The following is a 20,968-nucleotide window of genomic DNA, read 5'->3' as shown; positions in this document are numbered from 1 at the left end:
GGACTTCCTGGTCCCCTTCTGGACCCTTCTGTCACCTAAACTTCACTCTGTCCCCTCCAATCTCCTCTGTGTTCTCCAATTTTCTCTGTTCTCCCAAATCCTCTTTATTCTCCTCAAGACTCTTCTGTTTAATGCAGAATTCTCTGTCTTCTAATAATAATAATCTTTATTTTTATATAGCGTTAACATATTCCGCAGCGCTTTACATTTTGCACACATTATCATCACTGTCCCCGATGGGGCTCACAATCTGAATTCCCTATCAGTATGTCTTTGGAATGTGGGAGGAAACCGGAGTGCCCGGAGGAAACCTACGCAAACACGGAGAGAACATACAAACTCTTTGCAAATGTTGTCCTTGGTGGGGTTTGAACCCAGGGCTCCAGCGCTGCAAGGCTGCAGTGCTAACCACTGAGCCACCATGCCGCCCCTTCTTCTCAAACTCCTCTTCCCATTTACAGACTCCTTTTTCTTTCTTGAGACACCTGTGTCACCTAAACATTCTTCTGTCCCCTACAGACATCTCTGTGCACCTATTTTTCTGTACCACTCCCCAGTGTCCTCAAAACACCTCTGTCCTCCTCCAGTCTCTTATTTGCCTTTAGATTATCATGTGTCCCTCCAGACTTCTCTGTCCCCTCCAGACGCCTCTCTGGGCTTCTCTTCCCCCTCCTTTCTCCTCTGCATCCCTCTTGCCACTTCTGTCCCACTCAGGACTCCTCTGCCCTGCTCTTGAAATCTCTGTCCCCTCCAGACTGCTCAGTTACCTCTTGCCTCTGCTGTCTCCTCTGTGTCCCTCCTGCCACTTCTGCCCCACTGTGAGATGGCCAGGGTGGGTGGTAGTCATGGCAAGGGGCTGCTGTTTCGGCACACCCTGGCACCCCACAAAGAAAACACAATTTCCCATCTATGTGATTTGTGTGCAATGCAAGTCACTCACTTTTAGATTGGAGTTCTCCTCAGTTTGCCCGGTCCCAGTTCTTGGTGTCATCACACTCTCATTGACAGAGTCCAAGTCCATTTTTGACAAAACAACTTTACTCAGCAAATTCAGTTCAGTCACTGACATTGCACGGTAATTCTCACTGATCATAGATCCTTTCCTCTGTGATGTCCCTTGCTCTCCTGGCAATCCTTGTTCCGGTAATGTACCCTCCGGTACCACAGCTACCCACTAGCCAAACTAGTTCTTGCGTGGGGGTCCCCACCCATTTTCCCTCCAAGGGAGAAATAAAGGGTGGCTCTTCCAAACCTTTTCCAGACCGTATGAGTCGGACGTTCCGGGATTTCCCACTGAACCTAGTCACTGCCACTCTCATGCTGCTCCTGTTCCCTCATACTCATGGGACTTCCATCTCTGAGGCCCTGAAATGCTGGACTCTTCTTCTTAAACTTGTCCCTGAATCAACCTTACTGTTCTCCATCCAACTCTCTTAGGCTATGTGCACACATTGCAGATTTTCCAGCTTTTTTTTCTGCACTAAAATCTGCAGCTCATGGCAGAAAACGCAGGTGCGTTTTTGGTGCGTTTTTGGTGCGTTTTTCAGTGCGTTTTTTAGTGCGTTTTTTAGTGCAGATTGTCTGCGTTTTTAACCTAAATAAAGCTCTGGAAACTTGACAAACTTCAGTTACAAAAAAAAAAAAATAATGATGTCATTTCCTTGTCCATCCCCTTCTTCTTTCATCCTCCATTTTGTGCAAACATGAGTGGAAGTTACCAAAATATGCCGCAGGTACACGTCCGCAGGCCGCACCGGATACTTATGCTGGGGTTGCTGCTGCAAATCTTGAATATGCATAGACAGCAGGTAAGCTGAAGTGCATTTTTTTTTTTTTTTTACGCTACACATATTCTACAGCGCTTTACCGACATCTTGATTTTTCTTAATTTTCACAGTGTTGTGTTGTAAAAAAAATGTATTTTTTTTTATTTTAGAGGCAGCAGCAGGAGAGAAGACGGAAAAGACTGTGGGTGCACCCGCTTGTTGCAGAACGTACACAAAAAGGCCACTTTTATGTGCTTTATAATGATTTGCGGAAGTAAGTAGAAATTCATGAAAATACAAAGTAATGTTTTTCCACAAATGTTATGATATGTTATGTAACAATTTTTTTTTTTTTTACATTTTCAGATACCCGGAAAAGTTTGTTTCATTTTGCCGTCTGCCAATCCTGGCGTTCGACCGACTTCTGGCAATAGTTTCCCCCCATCTCACACTGCAAGACACTTTTATGAGGAAGGCCATCTCTGCTGAGGAAAGGCTGCTCATCACCTTGCGGTAAGTAAATAATTTTTGGGTTGAATGTTATTAGGGCTCTTTCACATGTCCGTGTGTCCGGTATGTGTGATGAAAGTTTTCACATGTCTCGGAGACACTGACAAACTAATAAAGGTACCGTCACATTTAGCGACGCTGCAGCGATCTAGACAACGATGTCCATCGCTGCAGCGTCGCTGTGTGGTCGTTGGAGAGCTGTCACACAGACCGCTCTCCAGTGACCAATGATGCCGAAGTCCCCGAGTAACCAGGGTAAACATCGGGTTACTAAGCGCAGGGCCATGCTTAGTAACCCGATGTTTACCCTAGTTACCATTGTATAATTGTAAAAAAAAATCCATTCCTGTCGCGTCCCGCAGCGTCAGCTTCCCTGCAGTAAGTGCGCTGGACGGAAAGCAGAGCGGTGACATCACCACTGTGCTCTGCTTTACGGGCAAATACTTTACGGGCAAATGCTTTACCGGAAATATCATGTTTATAACACGCCAGGAAAATGTAAACATTTTTGTGTGCTACCAGATGTGCCCACTGTATTTTATGCCTTATCTACAGAATTCTATAATTTGGGCCCTGGGTCAGTGGAGATACATCATACCCGTGTGTGTGTTTTGTAATGTTATCCCATCTTGCTGTGTCCAGTTTGTGCGCCTCCCTTCTTGCGATACCTCTCTTCTGCGCAGATGTACTTTCTGGTCCTGATGAGGATAGAGCAAAGTGCGCAGATGTGCATGCGCTGGGCCTGTCTCCTTTTCTTGCCTTCGCTCACTGCAGGACTTACTTCTGCCCTCAACAGGCCGGATTAGTGCGTTGAAGGAAGTAGGAGGGTGGTGTCGTTGGCTAAACATTGGAGTGGCTGGACACGGACCTGCAAGTCCCTTCTGATGTGACTGGTGGTTTATTTATTGATACCCTTGTGTTGTGCCGTGTTACTAAGGGCAGCATTATAGAATACTTTAGATAAAACATGAAAGGGGCTGAACACATATTATAGCGCCCATAACTGCTGACATGTTTTATTGTATTTTTGTGTGACATTTCTAATATTCATTTTTGTTTCTTTGCAGATTTTTGGCCACAGGAGAGAATTCAACATCGATATTCAATTTTGTTTGTTGTATTTTTTTGGGGAACAAAATAATTTGTAATTTTTATTTATGGTTAATAAAAAAATTCTTATTTTAATTTGGTTGTTTTTGGATTGAATAAGTATTGTATATATAAAATTCTTAACTAAGAATTATTCTCCATCCCATTGTCCAGTGCGCATACAGCCATCACACTATGTCCATCCCATAGTCCAGCCCCCATATAGCCATGACACCGTACACCTGTCAGCTAAGTATGTAAAGTATCTAAAAATCAGAGATGACATTTGATCAACATTAATTTATTTAACAAGCAACTAAATTTTTCCAAACACTTGAGAAAAAATTTTTCAATATGAAAAACTGAACTAACTTTTTCAAAAACAATTGCATCTTAATGCAAGTAGGTGTATTCCTGGGAACACCCATATGAGCTACTTGTGTCAGTCATGAAAGATTGACTTGCTGATGGTCCCAGGCTTGTGTTTCCTCCTCCAGAAAAATTCTGTGCCGGTTGGGTGTAGGAAGACACTCTATAGTGCGGTTCACTGGGTTTCGGTCGTGGGCGAAAGAGTCCGAAAACCCCCGTCAAAACATTCTCGTATGACTCAATTGGAGCAGGGTCCTCCAGAGCGGTGAGGGATGTTTGGCACAGAGACATGAAGAGAGACTGCCTATCCGGTGGCAGTGAGCGTGCCTTTCGGGCAATGGTCAATGCAAAAAAGTCACACTGGTCCTCACTTGAGGATTGTTTCAGTAAATCAAGTGTGTCACTGGCCATCTTCTCAGTTTTATCCTCATTTTTTTTTTTTTTTAATGGACTCTCCTGCCACCAGATAGGGAGCTCTCTTCTCTGTTACCACAGCTTCTGACGAACCAGATGATCCAACAGCTGCTGCAGTTGATGTGCCTGCAGCAGCTGCTGGACATGCGGCCTCAGCAGAAGCTGTGGTAAGAGATGGAAAAATTGTCCCTCCCGCTCCCGAGGAAGTGCCTGCTCCATCAGTGCCTGCTCCATCTTCGGAGTGGTCATCCACAGGAGGCGGGTTGGAAAGGTTTCCCTCAGTCCTGTGTGAGAAAAGGAAAAAAATTATTAATCATGACCGCTGCGGAGGAGCAACATTTTAGGAACAGCATAAAGGCCGATTACTCCTAAACGCAGTTAATTTTTTTGCATGTGTGCTGATAATGCATGTTTTGATTTAACACATGCGTTATCACAACATGCTAGCCAAACAATGTGCTAGTTATCTTGCGCAGTCAAAGTGCCAACACAAGATAAATAGACACGGTGTAGTGCCATAGCTATCACAACTCCATCTTTGGAATGATAGCGCAGACAGGATTTTGGAAAATGCTCTCTTCACTATGGTATAAATTCTGGATGCTGTGTATTGAACGCTGCGGCAGGACACAGGGTTCAATACGCAGTCAACTGTGCTACACCACATGGCAACATTGATGAGGCTACATATATATTAGTGGTTTATAACCTACCTCCGCAAAGTCCGGCTTGTGAGCAGGAACTGCAGTTCATCGTAAAAAGGAAAGGTTATTCGACTTGGAGAAGATCCACTCCGGTCACATGTATTGATGAATTTATTGTACCGGTCACGAACTGACCTCCATCTCTGCTTGACATTTTTTTCTAAGAAACAAAAAAATATATATATATTTTTCAAAGTAAATGTATCATAAACTCTAATAATAATAATATTAATAATAATCGGTAACAATATAATTACCAATTTCCAATTGGTTTGCAATGGACAGGGAATCCCACTCCGGATAGAGGTCCCTCACAATCTTGGTCCAGCAATGGTCTCGGAAATATTTGTCCTTGTAGGACACATCAGCGGCATCCCATATACAAGGTATATCGCGAACCTACAATGAATAGAATAGTGTCATTACATACTATATCCAAATGATAAGTAATCTAAAAGGGAACCTGTCACCCCCAAAATGGGAACTGTAGATAAGCCCTCCATGTTTCCTCTAAGATGATCAAAAGAGGTTAGATTATAGTGACACAGGGGCGGTAACGGACCGATGGGCGTTGCTGTCCGGTCCATCCTCTCCCATCTTGTTGTTATGACGTCCTCTTGTATTCACACTGCGGCTCCTGCGCAGGCGTACTTTGTCTGCCCTGTTGAGGGCATTACGTTGCATTACTGCAGTACGTTGCTGTGCCCTCACCAGGGAGATGAGCCACAGCGTGAATACAAGAGGACGTCATCATAAGAAGATGGGAGGGGCTGTACCAGACCGCCACGCTCATTGGACCGGTACCGACCCTGGGTGAGTATAATCTAACCTCTTTTAATCATCTTTGAGGATACATCGGGGGCTTATCTACAGTATACCAGAATGGGTAGATAAGCCCCTGATGCCGGTGGGCTAAGCTCAACTTCCATGTTGGAGTTAAGAGGTTTCCTTACAGCACAAATGTTTAAAAATTTGACATTGCATTTCACACGTCAGTGGCTCCGGTACGTGAGGTGACAGTTTTATCACGTACCTGAGACACTGACTCACGTAGACACTTTAAAATCAATGTATCTCTACAGATGTCAGCGTGTTTTCAAGGACCGTGTGTCCGTTTTCAAAACACGGAGACATGTCAGTGTTTGTGGGAGCGCACGGATTACACGGACCCATTAAAGTCAATGGGTCCGTGTAAACACGTACCGCACACGGATGTTGTCTGTGTGCCATCCGTGTGCATTTTTTCTGTCATAGTGTTAACATTGAAAAAATTGTTGCAATGCAAGGACACAGACACAAAAGCAGACACACGGACATCCCTCCAAAATAAAAATACGTAGGGTCCCCCTATATTTTTAGGCCTGAAAGGCTAGGCAGACAGCCGTGGGCACCCTAACCCTAAAGGGATCCTACCCCTAACCCTACCCCTAAAGGGATCCTAACCCTACCCCTAAAGGGATCCTAACCCTAACCCTAAAGGGATCCTACCCCTAACCCTACCCCTAAAGGGATCCTACCCCTAACCCTACCCCTAAAGGGATCCTAACCCTACCCCTACAGGGATCCTAACCCTACCCCTACCCCTAAAGGGATCCTAACCCTACCCCTAACCCTAAAGGGATCCTAACCCTAACCCTACCCCTAAAGGGATCCTACCCCTAACCCTACCCCTAAAGGGATCCTAACCCTACCCCTACCCCTAAAGGGATCCTAACCCTACCCCTAACCCTAAAGGGATCCTAACCCTAACCCTAAAGGGATCCTACCCCTAACCCTACCCCTAAAAGGATCCTAACCCTACCCCTAACCCTAAAGGGACCCTAACCCTACCCCTAACCCTAAAGGGATCCTAACCCTACCCCTAAAGGGATCCTAACCCTAACCCTAAAGGGATCCTACCCCTAACCCTACCCCTAAAGGGATCCTAACCCTACCCCTAACCCTAAAGGGATCCTAACCCTAACCCTAAAGGGATCCTACCCCTAACCCTACCCCTAAAGGGATCCTAACCCTACCCCTACCCCTAAAGGGATCCTAACCCTACCCCTAACCCTAAAGGGATCCTAACCCTACCCCTACCCCTACCCCTAACCCTAACCCTAAAGGGATCCTAACCCTAACCCTAAAGGGATCCTAACCCTAACCCTAACCCTACCCCTACCCCTAAAGGGATCCTAACCCTAACCCTAACCCTAAAGGGATCCTAACCCTAACCCTACCCCTAAAGGGATCCTAACCCTACCCCTAACCCTAACCCTAAAGGGATCCTAACCCTAACCCTAAAGGGATCCTAGGGTTAATGATAGGGTTGCTATTGTAAGGTGGCATTAAGCACGGTTAATAATGGAGAGGCGTCAATAAGACGCCTATCCATTATTAATCCTATTAAAGGGTTACTATAATATATGTGGACCCCCTAAAAAAAATACATAGGGTCCCCCTATATTTTTAGGCCAGAAAGGCTAGGCAGACAGCCGTGGGCCAATATTTGAGGCCCGGGAAGGGGTTAAAATACCCATGGCTGTTCCCAGGCTATGAATATTAACCCACAGCTGTCTGCGTAGCCTTTCTGGCCCTAAAATATAGGGGGCCCCAAAAAAAAAAAGTTTTGGGGTCCCCCTATATTTTTAGGCCAGAAAGGCTAGGCAGACAGCCGTGGGCCAATATTTGAGGCCCGGGAAGGGGTTAAAATACCCATGGCTGTTCCCAGGCTATGAATATTAACCCACAGCTGTCTGCGTAGCCTTTCTGGCCCTAAAATATAGGGGGCCCCAAAAAAAAAAAGTGTTGGGGTCCCCCTATATTTTAGGCCAGAAAGGCTACGCAGACAGCCGTGGGCTTATATTCATAGCCTAGGAAAGGGGCCATAGATTTTTGCCCTCCCCCTGGCTACAAATATAAGCCCGCAGCCGCCCCGGAAAAGGCGCATCAAAAAGATGCGCCAATTCCGGCACTTAGCCCCTCTCTTCCCACTCCCGTGTAGCGGTGGGATATGGGGTAATAAGGGGTTAATGCCACCTTGCTATTGCATTAAGCCCGGTTAATAATGGAGAGGCGTCAATAAGACGCCTATCCATTATTAAGCCAATGAAAGGGTTAAAAAAAAGACACACACTTTTTGACCATAATTTATTGCACGCTTAAATCCGTCCTGAAGACCCTCGACCTGAAAAAAAAGCAAAACAAAAAAACAAATTCATACTCCCTGGCCCTGTCCGCAGAAATCCATCGAGGGTCCCACGAAGATCTTCCATGGAGAACAGACACATCCAGAGATGTGTCTGCTCTCCATGGCTGCAGCAACACACTGACAGGAGCCATAGTTCCTGTCGGTGTGTTACTGCGCATGCGCGAGCGAGTTTACCGGCGGTCATTGACCCCGGCACTCTCGCTTACCGGCAGTGCTGCGTGGGAAAGTTCAACGCAGCTGTACTGCCGGTAACCGAGACGCCGGCGCCATTGAGCTCCGGGACAGTACGCGATACACTGCTAGGAGCTCCGCTCCTGGCAGTGTATCGCCGGAGAGCAGCCGATCGTCGTGGGACAATCGTTTTATGGATTCTGCGGACAGGGAGTATGGATTTGGTTTATTATTTTTGGATTTTTTTCTATGGACGAGGGCTTCGCCTACAAGTGTGGTGTTGGTGAGTATATACTCTATGTTTTATGTACTGTGTGTCATGTATGTCACGTTTATTGTGTGTGTATTGTGTGTGATGTGTGATGTGTTTTGTTTTACCGTACAATTGTGCTAAAGTCGCCGGACACAGGGACAACTCTCCCATCCTAATATCGGATGGGAGTAGTAGTCCCATACGGTGATTTAACACAATTGGGTGGCACTATCGTCGCATGGGGACACACATATACACATACATACCAAATCGATCAAGCGACCGACATCGATCCCCATGCGACGATATGCCTCCATCATGACAGCCACACTCCGCCCACGCACTTCCGCCCACGCACTTCCTCCTGCTTCCCCGCACTTCCGGCTGTAGCGGTTTCTGCACCACAAAACCGCAGAAAACCTGCAGATATTTTTTCATCTGCGGGTTTTACTGCGGGTTTGACCCTCACAATGGAGGTCAATGGGTGCAGAACCGCTGCAGTTCCGCAAAAAGAAGTGACATGCTGTGGAATGAAAACCGCTGCGTTTCTGCGCGGTTTTTCCCGCAGCATGTGCACAGCGGTTTGCGGTTTCCATAGGTTTACATGTAAATGTAAACGCTGTGGAAACTGCAGCGGACCCGCAGCGGCAAAATCGCTGCGGTTCCGCGGTAAAAACCGCAACGTGTGAATATAGCCTGACTAAAACCAGGAAGTGTCTCAACTAACACTACTCTGGCCCCTCCTAACTTGGAAATCCCCTATTTCCTTAACCAGTTCTTATCCTAACCTTATCTAATCTCCTAATCTACAGTGCCCCTCACTGTACTAAACCCTATACTACCGTTACTATTACTCTCACCCTATACTGTATTTTCCTAACTCTATCCCTGGTCCATAAAGATGCATGACTACTCATTACACATAGTAACATAGTAACATAGTAACATAGTTAGTAAGGCCGAAAAAAGACATTTGTCCATCCAGTTCAGCCTATATTCCATCATAATAAATCCCCAGATCTACGTCCTTCTACAGAACCTAATAATTGTATGATACAATATTGTTCTGCTCCAGGAAGACATCCAGGCCTCTCTTGAACCCCTCGACTGAGTTCGCCATCACCACCTCCTCAGGCAAGCAATTCCAGATTCTCACTGCCCTAACAGTAAAGAATCCTCTTCTATGTTGGTGGAAAAACCTTCTCTCCTCCAGACGCAAAGAATGCCCCCTTGTGCCCGTCACCTTCCTTGGTATAAACAGATCCTCAGCGAGATATTTGTATTGTCCCCTTATATACTTATACATGGTTATTAGATCGCCCCTCAGTCGTCTTTTTTCTAGACTAAATAATCCTAATTTCGCTAATCTATCTGGGTATTGTAGTTCTCCCATCCCCTTTATTAATTTTGTTGCCCTCCTTTGTACTCTCTCTAGTTCCATTATATCCTTCCTGAGCACCGGTGCCCAAAACTGGACACAGTACTCCATGTGCGGTCTAACTAGGGATTTGTACAGAGGCAGTATAATGCTCTCATCATGTGTATCCAGACCTCTTTTAATGCACCCCATGATCCTGTTTGCCTTGGCAGCTGCTGCCTGGCACTGGCTGCTCCAGGTAAGTTTATCATTAACTAGGATCCCCAAGTCCTTCTCCCTGTCAGATTTACCCAGTGGTTTCCCGTTCAGTGTGTAATGGTGATATTGATTCCCTCTTCCCATGTGTATAACCTTACATTTATCATTGTTAAACCTCATCTGCCACCTTTCAGCCCAAGTTTCCAACTTATCCAGATCCATCTGTAGCAGAATACTATCTTCTCTTGTATTAACTGCTTTACATAGTTTTGTATCATCTGCAAATATCGATATTTTACTGTGTAAACCTTCTACCAGATCATTAATGAATATGTTGAAGAGAACAGGTCCCAATACTGACCCCTGCGGTACCCCACTGGTCACAGCGACCCAGTTAGAGACTATACCATTTATAACCACCCTCTGCTTTCTATCACTAAGCCAGTTACTAACCCATTTACACACATTTTCCCCCAGACCAAGCATTCTCATTTTGTGTACCAACCTCTTGTGCGGCACGGTATCAAACGCTTTGGAAAAATCGAGATATACCACGTCCAATGACTCACCGTGGTCCAGTCTATAGCTTACCTCTTCATAAAAACTGATTAGATTGGTTTGACGGGAGCGATTTCTCATAAACCCATGCTGATATGGAGTTAAACAGTTATTCTCATTGAGATAATCCAGAATAACATCCCTCAGAAACCCTTCAAATATTTTACCAACAATAGAGGTTAGACTTACTGGCCTATAATTTCCAGGTTCACTTTTAGAGCCCTTTTTGAATATTGGCACCACATTTGCTATGCGCCAGTCCTGCGGAACAGACCCTGTCGCTATAGAGTCACTAAAAATAAGAAATAATGGTTTATCTATTACATTTCTTAGTTCTCTTAGTACTCGTGGGTGTATGCCATCCGGACCCGGAGATTTATCTGTTTTAATCTTATTTAGCCGGTTTCGCACCTCTTCTTGGGTTAGATTGGTGACCCTTAATATAGGGTTTTCATTGTTTCTTGGGATTTCACCTAGCATTTCATTTTCCACCGTGAATACCGTGGAGAAGAAGGTGTTTAATATGTTAGCTTTTTCCTCGTCATCTACAACCATTCTTTCCTCACTATTTTTTAAGGGGCCTACATTTTCAGTTTTTATTCTTTTACTATTGATATAGTTGAAGAACAGTTTGGGATTAGTTTTACTCTCCTTAGCAATGTGCTTCTCTGTTTCCTTTTTGGCAGCTTTAATTAGTTTTTTAGATAAAGTATTTTTCTCCCTATAGTTTTTTAGAGCTTCAATGGTGCCATCCTGCTTTAGTAATAATAATAATAATAATCTTTATTTTTATATAGCGCTAACATATTCTGCAGCGCTTTACATTTTTTCACACATTATCATCACTGTCCCCGATGGGGCTCACAATCGAAATTCCCTATCAGTATGTCTTTGGAATGTGGGAGGAAACCGGAGTGCCCGGAGGAAACCCACGCAAACACGGAGAGAACATACAAACTCTTTGCAGATGTTGTCCTTGGTGGGATTCGAACCCAGGACTCCAGCGCTGCAAGGCTGCAGTGCTAACCACTAAGCCACCGTGCCGCCCCCAGTAGTGCAAATGCTTTCTTTTTACTGTTAATTGCCTGCCTTACTTCTTTGTTTAGCCACATTGGGTTTTTCCTATTTCTAGTCCTTTTATTCCCACAAGGTATAAACCGCTTACACTGCCTATTTAGGATGTTCTTAAACATTTCCCATTTATTATCTGTATTCTCATTTCTGAGGATATTGTCCCAGTCTACCAGATTAAGGGCATCTCTAAGCTGTTCAAACTTTGCCTTCCTAAAGTTCAATGTTTTTGTGACTCCCTGACAAGTCCCCCTAGTGAAAGACAGGTGAAACTGCACAATATTGTGGTCGCTATTTCCTAAATGCCCAACCACCTGCAGATTTGTTATTCTGTCAGGTCTATTAGATAGTATTAGGTCTAAAAGTGCTGCTCCTCTGGTTGGATTCTGCACCAATTGTGAAAGATAATTTTTCTTGGTTATTAGCAGAAACCTGTTGCCTTTACGGGTTTCACAGGTTTCTGTTTCCCAGTTAATATCCGGGTAGTTAAAGTCCCCCATAACCAGGACCTCATTATGGGTTGCCGCTTCATCTATCTGCTTTAGAAGTAGACTTTCCATGGTTTCTGTTATATTTGGGGGTTTGTAACAGACCCCAATGAGAATTTTGTTACCATTTTTCCCTCCATGAATTTCAACCCATATGGACTCGACATCCTCATTCCCTTCGCTAATATCCTCCCTTAAAGTGGACTTTAGACAAGACTTTACATAGAGACAAACCCCTCCTCCTCTCCGATTTTTACGATCCTTTCTAAACAGACTGTAACCCTGTAAGTTAACTGCCCAGTCATAGCTTTCATCTAACCATGTCTCGGTTATTCCCACTATGTCAAAGTTACCTGTAGATATTTCTGCTTCTAGTTCTTCCATCTTGTTTGTCAGGCTTCTGGCGTTTGCGAGCATGCAGTTTAGAGGATTTTGTTTTGTTCCAATCTCCTCACTGTGGATTGTTTTAGAAATGTTCTTACCTCCCTTCTGAGTATGTTTTCCTGGGTCGTCTTTGTTCGAGCCTAATGTTTTTCTTCCCGTCCCCTCTTCTTCTAGTTTAACGCCCTCCTGATGAGTGTAGCGAGTCTTCTGGCGAATGTGTGTTTCCCAGGTTTGTTGAGGTGTAGTCCGTCTCTGGCGAGGAGTCCATCGTACAAGTAATTCACACCGTGGTCCAGGAATCCGAATCCTTGTTGTCTGCACCATCGTCTTAGCCAGTTGTTTGCATCAAGGATCCTGTTCCATCTCCTGGTGCCATGCCCATCTACTGGAAGGATAGAAGAAAAAACTACCTGTGCATCCAGTTCCTTTACTTTCTTCCCCAACTCTTCAAAGTCCTTGCAGATTGTCGGTAGGTCCTTCCTTGCCGTGTCATTGGTGCCAACATGTATCAGAAGAAATGGGTGGACGTCCTTGGAGCTGAAGAGCTTTGGTATCCTATCGGTCACATCCTTGATCATCGCACCTGGAAGGCAGCATACTTCTCTTGCAGTTATGTCCGGTCTGCAGATGGCTGCTTCTGTGCCTCTCAGTAGTGAGTCTCCCACCACCACCACTCTTCGTTGCTTCTTGGCTGTACTTTTTGCTGTCACTTGTTGCTGTGTGCCCTTTTCTTTTTTGCTTGCTGGTATTGCTTCATTCTTAGGTGTGCCATCTTCATCCTCTACAAAGATTTGATATCGGTTCTTCAGTTGTGTGGTTGGTGATTTCTCCATGGTCTTCTTGCTTCTTTTGGTTACATGCTTCCACTCATCTGCTTTTGGAGGTTCTCTGACACTTTTTTCACCTTCTGTGACCAGTAGAGATGCTTCTGTTCTGTCTAGAAAGTCTTCATTCTCTTTGATGAGTTTCAAAGTTGCTATTCTTTCTTCCAGACCCCGCACCTTTTCTTCTAAAAGGGCCACTAGTCTACACTTCTGACAGGTGAAATTGGATTCTTCTTCTCGTCGATCTGTGAACATGTAGCACATGCTGCAGCTCACCATGTAGGTTGTCACATCTGCTATGTTGCTCCTAGATCCTGCTGACTTGCTGTGTGTTTTCCTTCTTGTGTAATCTACTCAGCCAAGCTCTCTTGCAATAATGTCCTACAGGCAAAAATTCTTACGGCGCGCGGTTTGGTGATGCTTTCGAAGCAGCTGGTCCCGGCTGTACCCAACGATCTTCTAGCTTAGGGAGACTTCGCTTCTCCCAGAAGGCACCTGGAATATGCAAATTAGCCTCCTGAAGCTTGAATCCCTGGTTTGGTGATGCTTTCGAAGCAGCTGGTCCCGGCTGTACCCAACGATCTTCTAGCTTAGGGAGACTTCGCTTCTCCCAGAAGGCACCTGGAATATGCAAATTAGCCTCCTGAAGCTTGAATCCCTGGTTTGGTGATGCTTTCGAAGCAGCTGGTCCCGGCTGTACCCAACGATCTTCTAGCTTAGGGAGACTTCGCTTCTCCCAGAAGGCACCTGGAATATGCAAATTAGCCTCCTGAAGCTTGAATCCCTGGTTTGGTGATGCTTTCGAAGCAGCTGGTCCCGGCTGTACCCAACGATCTTCTAGCTTAGGGAGACTTCGCTTCTCCCAGAAGGCACCTGGAATATGCAAATTAGCCTCCTGAAGCTTGAATCCCTGGTTTGGTGATGCTTTCGAAGCAGCTGGTCCCGGCTGTACCCAACGATCTTCTAGCTTAGGGAGACTTCGCTTCTCCCAGAAGGCACCTGGAATATGCAAATTAGCCTCCTGAAGCTTGAATCCCTGGTTTGGTGATGCTTTCGAAGCAGCTGGTCCCGGCTGTACCCAACGATCTTCTAGCTTAGGGAGACTTCGCTTCTCCCAGAAGGCACCTGGAATATGCAAATTAGCCTCCTGAAGCTTGAATCCCTGGTTTGGTGATGCTTTCGAAGCAGCTGGTCCCGGCTGTACCCAACGATCTTCTAGCTTAGGGAGACTTCGCTTCTCCCAGAAGGCACCTGGAATATGCAAATTAGCCTCCTGAAGCTTGAATCCCTGGTTTGGTGATGCTTTCGAAGCAGCTGGTCCCGGCTGTACCCAACGATCTTCTAGCTTAGGGAGACTTCGCTTCTCCCAGAAGGCACCTGGAATATGCAAATTAGCCTCCTGAAGCTTGAATCCCTGGTTTGGTGATGCTTTCGAAGCAGCTGGTCCCGGCTGTACCCAACGATCTTCTAGCTTAGGGAGACTTCGCTTCTCCCAGAAGGCACCTGGAATATGCAAATTAGCCTCCTGAAGCTTGAATCCCTGGTTTGGTGATGCTTTCGAAGCAGCTGGTCCCGGCTGTACCCAACGATCTTCTAGCTTAGGGAGACTTCGCTTCTCCCAGAAGGCACCTGGAATATGCAAATTAGCCTCCTGAAGCTTGAATCCCTGGTTTGGTGATGCTTTCGAAGCAGCTGGTCCCGGCTGTACCCAACGATCTTCTAGCTTAGGGAGACTTCGCTTCTCCCAGAAGGCACCTGGAATATGCAAATTAGCCTCCTGAAGCTTGAATCCCTGGTTTGGTGATGCTTTCGAAGCAGCTGGTCCCGGCTGTACCCAACGATCTTCTAGCTTAGGGAGACTTCGCTTCTCCCAGAAGGCACCTGGAATATGCAAATTAGCCTCCTGAAGCTTGAATCCCTGGTTTGGTGATGCTTTCGAAGCAGCTGGTCCCGGCTGTACCCAACATACATCATAAAGCATCTTACTACACAATAAAGCATTATCACATAATACACCATCTTATACGTAACACATACCCGCTTTACCAGGAAGGGATGCAGGGCATGGCTTGACCCCAACACACCCTTACACCACTCAGGACTCCTCTCTCTTGCTCTGCACTATCTCTGTCCCCTCCAGACTCCTTAGTTACCTGCTAACTCTGCTGTCTCCTCTAAGGTGCCCTTCCCCTTACTCCTCTTTCTCCTGCTGACAACTCTTTCCTTTAAGGACTCATCAGTCATTCTTTAGACTTCTATATCCCCCTGGGTTCCTACAAACTCTACAGACTCTACTGTCTCTTCCAGACTCATCTGACCTTCTCCAGACACTTCCGCTGGTGCCTTTTCTCCCCATGCTGACTCAATATTAAAAAATGGTCTGCACTAAAAATTTCGGAGGAGTGGGTTGTAGTCCCAATGCACATAGGAAGTAAAATCCACCGCAATCTCAAAAATTAATAATTTTCAAAGTAATTTTATTGATTAGAAAATATACATAAGGTGAATCAGATGCGGAACATAACCGACAAAATAAAGGACGTTTCATCCCATCCCGGGACGCAGAATATCTAAAAATACAATATAGTATATAATACAGAATATACAAGAATTGGGGACAAAATATAAATGATCTCCATATCTGAACATAAAAAGGATTATACATTACTGTGATTAAACATAAGGGCCAGTGGAATAAATCTATATATCCATAACCATCGTCATATGAACATTCCAGATAATGCAATGAAAAATTTATAAAAAAAATGATAGGCTGAAGATAGTCTCATTATGTAGATGTCATAGAATCTTATCTAATTTGTATTAATGGATCGTATTAGAAGAAACTCCCTTATCTTAATATTCAACGATAGGAAAAAATAGAGTGCTGACCTCACGAATGTAATAAAGTAGAAATCATTTATTAGTCACAAAAATGTAAACATGATAAAAAAAAGAGGTGAACATGAAAGAGAAAAGAAGGCTACCTCGGGAGGAGTTAGATAAACAACAGAGTCATAAATGGGCAGCAAGAGTCAAAATAACATCACGTGTGAAAATTCAAAGCTTGGTCCAATAACCGGGTGACTAGTATCACTGTATGATATAAGGAACCACCTATTGTACACACAAGAAATAAAGTGCATGTGCGTCTACCAGAGCTCCAATCACTGCTATCATAGAGTATTTGCCAGTCAATCACTAGGATTCAATCCCAATCCAATGTATATATACTGCATATATCACACTCACAGTCAGAGAGACCTGCCCATACAAAGGTGCTTGTGCGAATGTGAACTCCCAAGGGACCGCCCCGATGTAACAGGCTGGGTGGTGGTACCACTGTGCTGAAGCCCAAGAAAGACCTGGAGGGGCATGATTTAGAGCCTCGCCTAATCTGACCATGGAAACGCAGCAGCGTACAACACCGAGATCCGAGGAGAGAAAAGGGAGGTGATCCAGGTGCTACTCCAGGACTAGGACACTTTATAGAAACGAGCGTGGCCCCTTTAAGAAAGAGGAATTGTGCACACGCGCGCCCTAGGCACAGTGCCTGGGAACCTGCACGTGGTGCATGCACCCTGGGTAGCAGCACATCCGGAAGGAGCGTATCTGCAGGGGGAAAGGGGCTGCAGGCAGAGACACCGATGATACACCTGACGCGCGCTTTCGTTCCCTTGGGAGTTCACATTCAAATGTTTGGCGTTTCTGGGACTGGTCGAAAAGTCCTTTATTTTGTTGCTTATGTACCCCATCTGATTCACCTCATGTAAAAATGCTAATCAATAAAATTACTTTGCAAAATGTCACTTTTTTTTTAGAGCGGTGGATTTTCCTTCCTCTTTTTTTCCCTGCTGTCGCAAAGATCGGCATTGAGACTCTCCACGGTCACTCCTTCTTTATCAATATTATCTGTCTATGGAACATCATGAGGCCCCATAGGGTAGAGGTTTCTAACATGACAGACAGATGATCTCTCATATATATGTTTTTTATTATTGTGTTCATAAAGCTACAAAACTAAAATGAATCCTATTCCATTTCTTTTCCTTTACACTCACCTGCCTGAAATCCAAACCCTAAAGCTTCGCACTCCTGAGCCCTTTGCCAGATGACGAAAGCTTCTAGAAGAAGATGTAAGACAAATACAATTATTAACATAATCCTGAGGTCAGTGCTTCTCACTCACTGAGGTTTAGTTACTTAGAAAAGCTCAAGTCTGCCCAGAAGTCCCTGAATGTGCCGGTGGTGCCGGGGAGTCAGCCATTATGTGTCTCCATTGCCAAATTTACCGCCTCCCATAAAAATTCAAGATCTGGGTGCGGACAAGAGAACTGGGATCGAAAGAAGAGGGAAAAATAGAATGTACTGCTACATACAGAGCTGGAGATAATCGGAGTCTTGTTTGTGAGCGGCTTGTTTTAGTCTTATTATTTAGGCGTCTGATGTACAAGAAAGCAAAACCTGGAGATGTAGGGTGAAGGAGAAGATCATGATCTATTGGATCATCCCAGACACAAAATTTTTCATCTCGGAGTTTATTGACATGTCATCCTGGTGGGATTGGAGACCTCTGAAGCTCCACAGATTTCGAGAAAGTCCGTTATCTAATAATCTTCTGATTCATTTCATAACTTTTCTTTATAACGTGTGGAGCTTCACGAGAAGAGGAAAAATATAATATACTGCAACATAAAGTGCTGAATTCTTGTCGTCTGCCGTTGGTCTGATAACATTGAAGATTGGCACAGGCTGTTGTGAGATATTGGTGGTAGAGTTGAGCAAAAAGATTTCAAGGACTCTAATTTAGTGTCCATGACCTTGAAAGCCTTCTCCTACCTGTCGGCATCCTGGAGCCTCTTCCGAATTTGTGGCCGAGTATGACATCAATACTATGGCAAAATGAACATGGTGTAAAGCTGTGACTGCTGGGAGGTAGAAGGAGGTTCAGCATCCATGGACTACCATCTTGGCCACCAGGACAAGTTCCTGCAAATCCTTACGCTTAACTCTAATTGGGGGCGTTTTTGGACCAGAAGAACCAGTTTTTAATTCTACAGTTTTTAATTCTTAAAGGGCTATTTCTTGGAATAATAATAATAATAATAGTTTTAAAATGTAAAGCAATTGTTAAGAAAATTATTTTTTATAATTTATGTTCATAATAAATTCTGAATAGTTTGTCACTTTATTAACTTGTTAGCTGAAGACCAGAAGCTTTACACTTTCTATAATCTTGACACAAGAGGAAACAGATCGTGTCAAGGTGTGACAGCCTCATGTGGCCCGGCCTCTGTGAATTTCCGCCAACCCTACCTGGCATTATTATTTGCAGGCAGGGAGTTCTACATAATATAAATCTGCCCCACACTCCTCATCAGTACTCCTTCACATGGGCCTACCAGAGAATTCCCCTGCTCACCTGTAGGCCAGTCCATGTCTGTTTATGTTCATACAATGTCATGGCTGCCTGTCATAGTCATGAGACCACAGCGATCTTCAGCTACACCTGCTATTACAGCTCTCACATGACCACCATTGCAGAGCAACATGTCAAAATGTGCCAACTACCAAACACTAAACACGGATGAAACAATTTGAGAAAAATTGAATTTGCTTCAAATTTCACAAAAATATAGATTCACAAGAACCTGAATTTTTTGCAATTTGATTTGCTCCAGTCAAGCAAAATATCGGCATGCTGGCGCCCATGTTGTTTTATTCTTTTCATGGACTTAAAAAATGTAAAAAACATATTGCCTCTCACCTGTCCTGGCACTGCAGCTCCCTGTCGGGTCCTCTGCTCCCTTACTCTCCTCCACTTCCTTATTCTCCACAGCTTCCTTACTCTTCTCCGCTTCCTTCTCCACCTCTGCTCACTTACTCTCCTCTGCTTCCTTACTCTTCTCCGCTTCCTTCTCCACCTCTGCTCACTTACTCTCCTCAGTTCCCTTACTCTCCTCAGTTCCCTTACTCTCCTCTGCTTCCTTACTCTCCTCCACTTCCTTACTCTCCTCTGCTTCCTTACTCTTCTCCGCTTCCTTCTCCACCTCTGCTCACTTACTCTCCTCTGCTTCCTTACTCTTCTCCGCTTCCTTCTCCACCTCTGCTCACTTACTCTCCTCAGTTCCCTTACTCTCCTCCGCTTCCTTACTCTCCTCTGCTCCCTTACTCTCCTCCGCTTCCTTACTTTTCTCCGCTTCCTTACTCTCCTCTGCTTCCTTACTCTCCTCAACTATCTACTCTCCTCCACTCCCTTACTCTCCTCCGCTTCCTTACTCTCCTCTGCTTCCTTACTCTCCTCTGCTTCCTTTCTCTCCTCTGCTCCCTGACTCTTTCGCTTCCTTACACTAATCCGCTTCCTTACTCTCCTCCGCATCCTTACTCTCCTCCGCTCCCTTATTCTTTTCTGCTTCTTTACTCTCCTTTGCTTCCTTACTCTCCTCCATATCCTTACTCTCCTCCACTTCCTTACTCTCCTCCGCTTCCTTACTCTCCTCTGCATCCTTACTCTCCTCTTCTTCCTTACTCTCCTCCACTTCCATTCTCTCCTTGGCTCCCTTACTCTTTTTGGCTTCCTTTCTTTCCTCCACTTCCTTACTCTCAACCGCACCCTTAAACTCCTCCGCTCCCTTTCTCTCCTCCGCTTCCTTACTCTCCTCCGCTCCCTTACTCTCATCCGCTCCCTTACTCTCTTCCACTTCCTTACTCTCCTCCACTTCCTTACTCTCCTCCACTCCTTTACTTTCCTCCGCTTCCTTACTCTTGATCTGGTTTTCTCTTCCTTCTTCAGACCTTATACTTATGGTCTTCACTAGAATCATGTGACATCATGATGCCACAGAGTGACATTGTGTGAGGTCTAGTTAGCATCAGAAACACCAAAAAGTGAAGCTAGAAGAGAAGGCTGGAGTCAGAGGGAGGAAATGAGCCAAAACAGGACCCAGGTGGGGAGCTGGAGCACCAGAGCAGGTGAAAGAAAAGTGAGTATAATGGTGTTTTTTTTTAACCCCTTCATCTTATGCTCTTGGATACAGAGAGCTCTCAGAGCTTCATAAACATCTTTTAACAGCAATTCAATTTGTGTCCTATAAATTTGTCATAAATCGAATTTGAGAAAAGCTAGCAAATCGAATTGGCTCATCTGGATCTGAGACCTTCGATGTGCCACGACATCAATGTGCAAGAAAGGGTTAATTAGAAAACCAATGCATGCTGGGATATGTAGCTCAAATAAGACATTGGTGAGGAAGCAGGTAGCTACTGACCGGCTATGGCATTACTGCAGTGCTCCTGCGCAGCTTGTGTGGCGCGACTGCTCACTTCATGCCTGCAATTTAAAGAATGCGGCATCTGTGACTTCTCCGCCTGCTCAGACAAAATATATAGCAGCGTAATGAAATAAAGATGAGACGCGAGAGGTTTTAACACATGTATTGGTTTTACTGAACATTTATTATTTGTATCTCTGTAAATACATTGTAACAGAAGAGGCAGCGGCACTCAGACAGCGGGTAGCTGCTATTATTGGCGGCATCGTTTACCCCTGATGTTTTGGCGCCGTTTTCATTTTCAGGCTTTGTATAAATATTGTCGGTTCT

At 44.9% G+C, this 20,968-nt stretch overlaps 1 protein-coding gene and 1 long non-coding RNA gene across 2 annotated transcripts; both read right to left on the bottom strand.

The window, feature by feature from the left end:
* Nucleotides 1-3,725: 3,725 nt before the first annotated feature.
* On the bottom strand, nt 3,726-5,439 carry LOC138681086 (uncharacterized). Its single transcript, XR_011321885.1, has 3 exons — nt 5,110-5,439; nt 4,862-5,012; nt 3,726-4,432 (listed from the first exon to the last, which is right to left on the bottom strand). It is a non-coding gene; the product is annotated as an uncharacterized lncRNA (long non-coding RNA).
* Nucleotides 5,440-7,992: 2,553 nt separating this feature from the next.
* LOC138637636 (processed variable antigen-like) lies at nt 7,993-20,191 on the bottom strand. Its single transcript, XM_069726475.1, has 4 exons — nt 19,735-20,191; nt 19,486-19,581; nt 17,429-17,491; nt 7,993-8,018 (listed from the first exon to the last, which is right to left on the bottom strand). The coding sequence occupies exons 1-4, from the start codon at nt 20,189-20,191 to the stop codon at nt 7,993-7,995; spliced, it is 642 nt and encodes a 213-aa protein (XP_069582576.1).
* Nucleotides 20,192-20,968: the final 777 nt, after the last annotated feature.

The sequence above is a fragment of the Ranitomeya imitator genome, chromosome 5 (genome assembly GCF_032444005.1).
Source record: "Ranitomeya imitator isolate aRanImi1 chromosome 5, aRanImi1.pri, whole genome shotgun sequence".
Lineage (NCBI taxonomy): Eukaryota > Metazoa > Chordata > Amphibia > Anura > Dendrobatidae > Ranitomeya > Ranitomeya imitator.
This window is presented reverse-complemented; position numbering and strand designations above follow the sequence as displayed.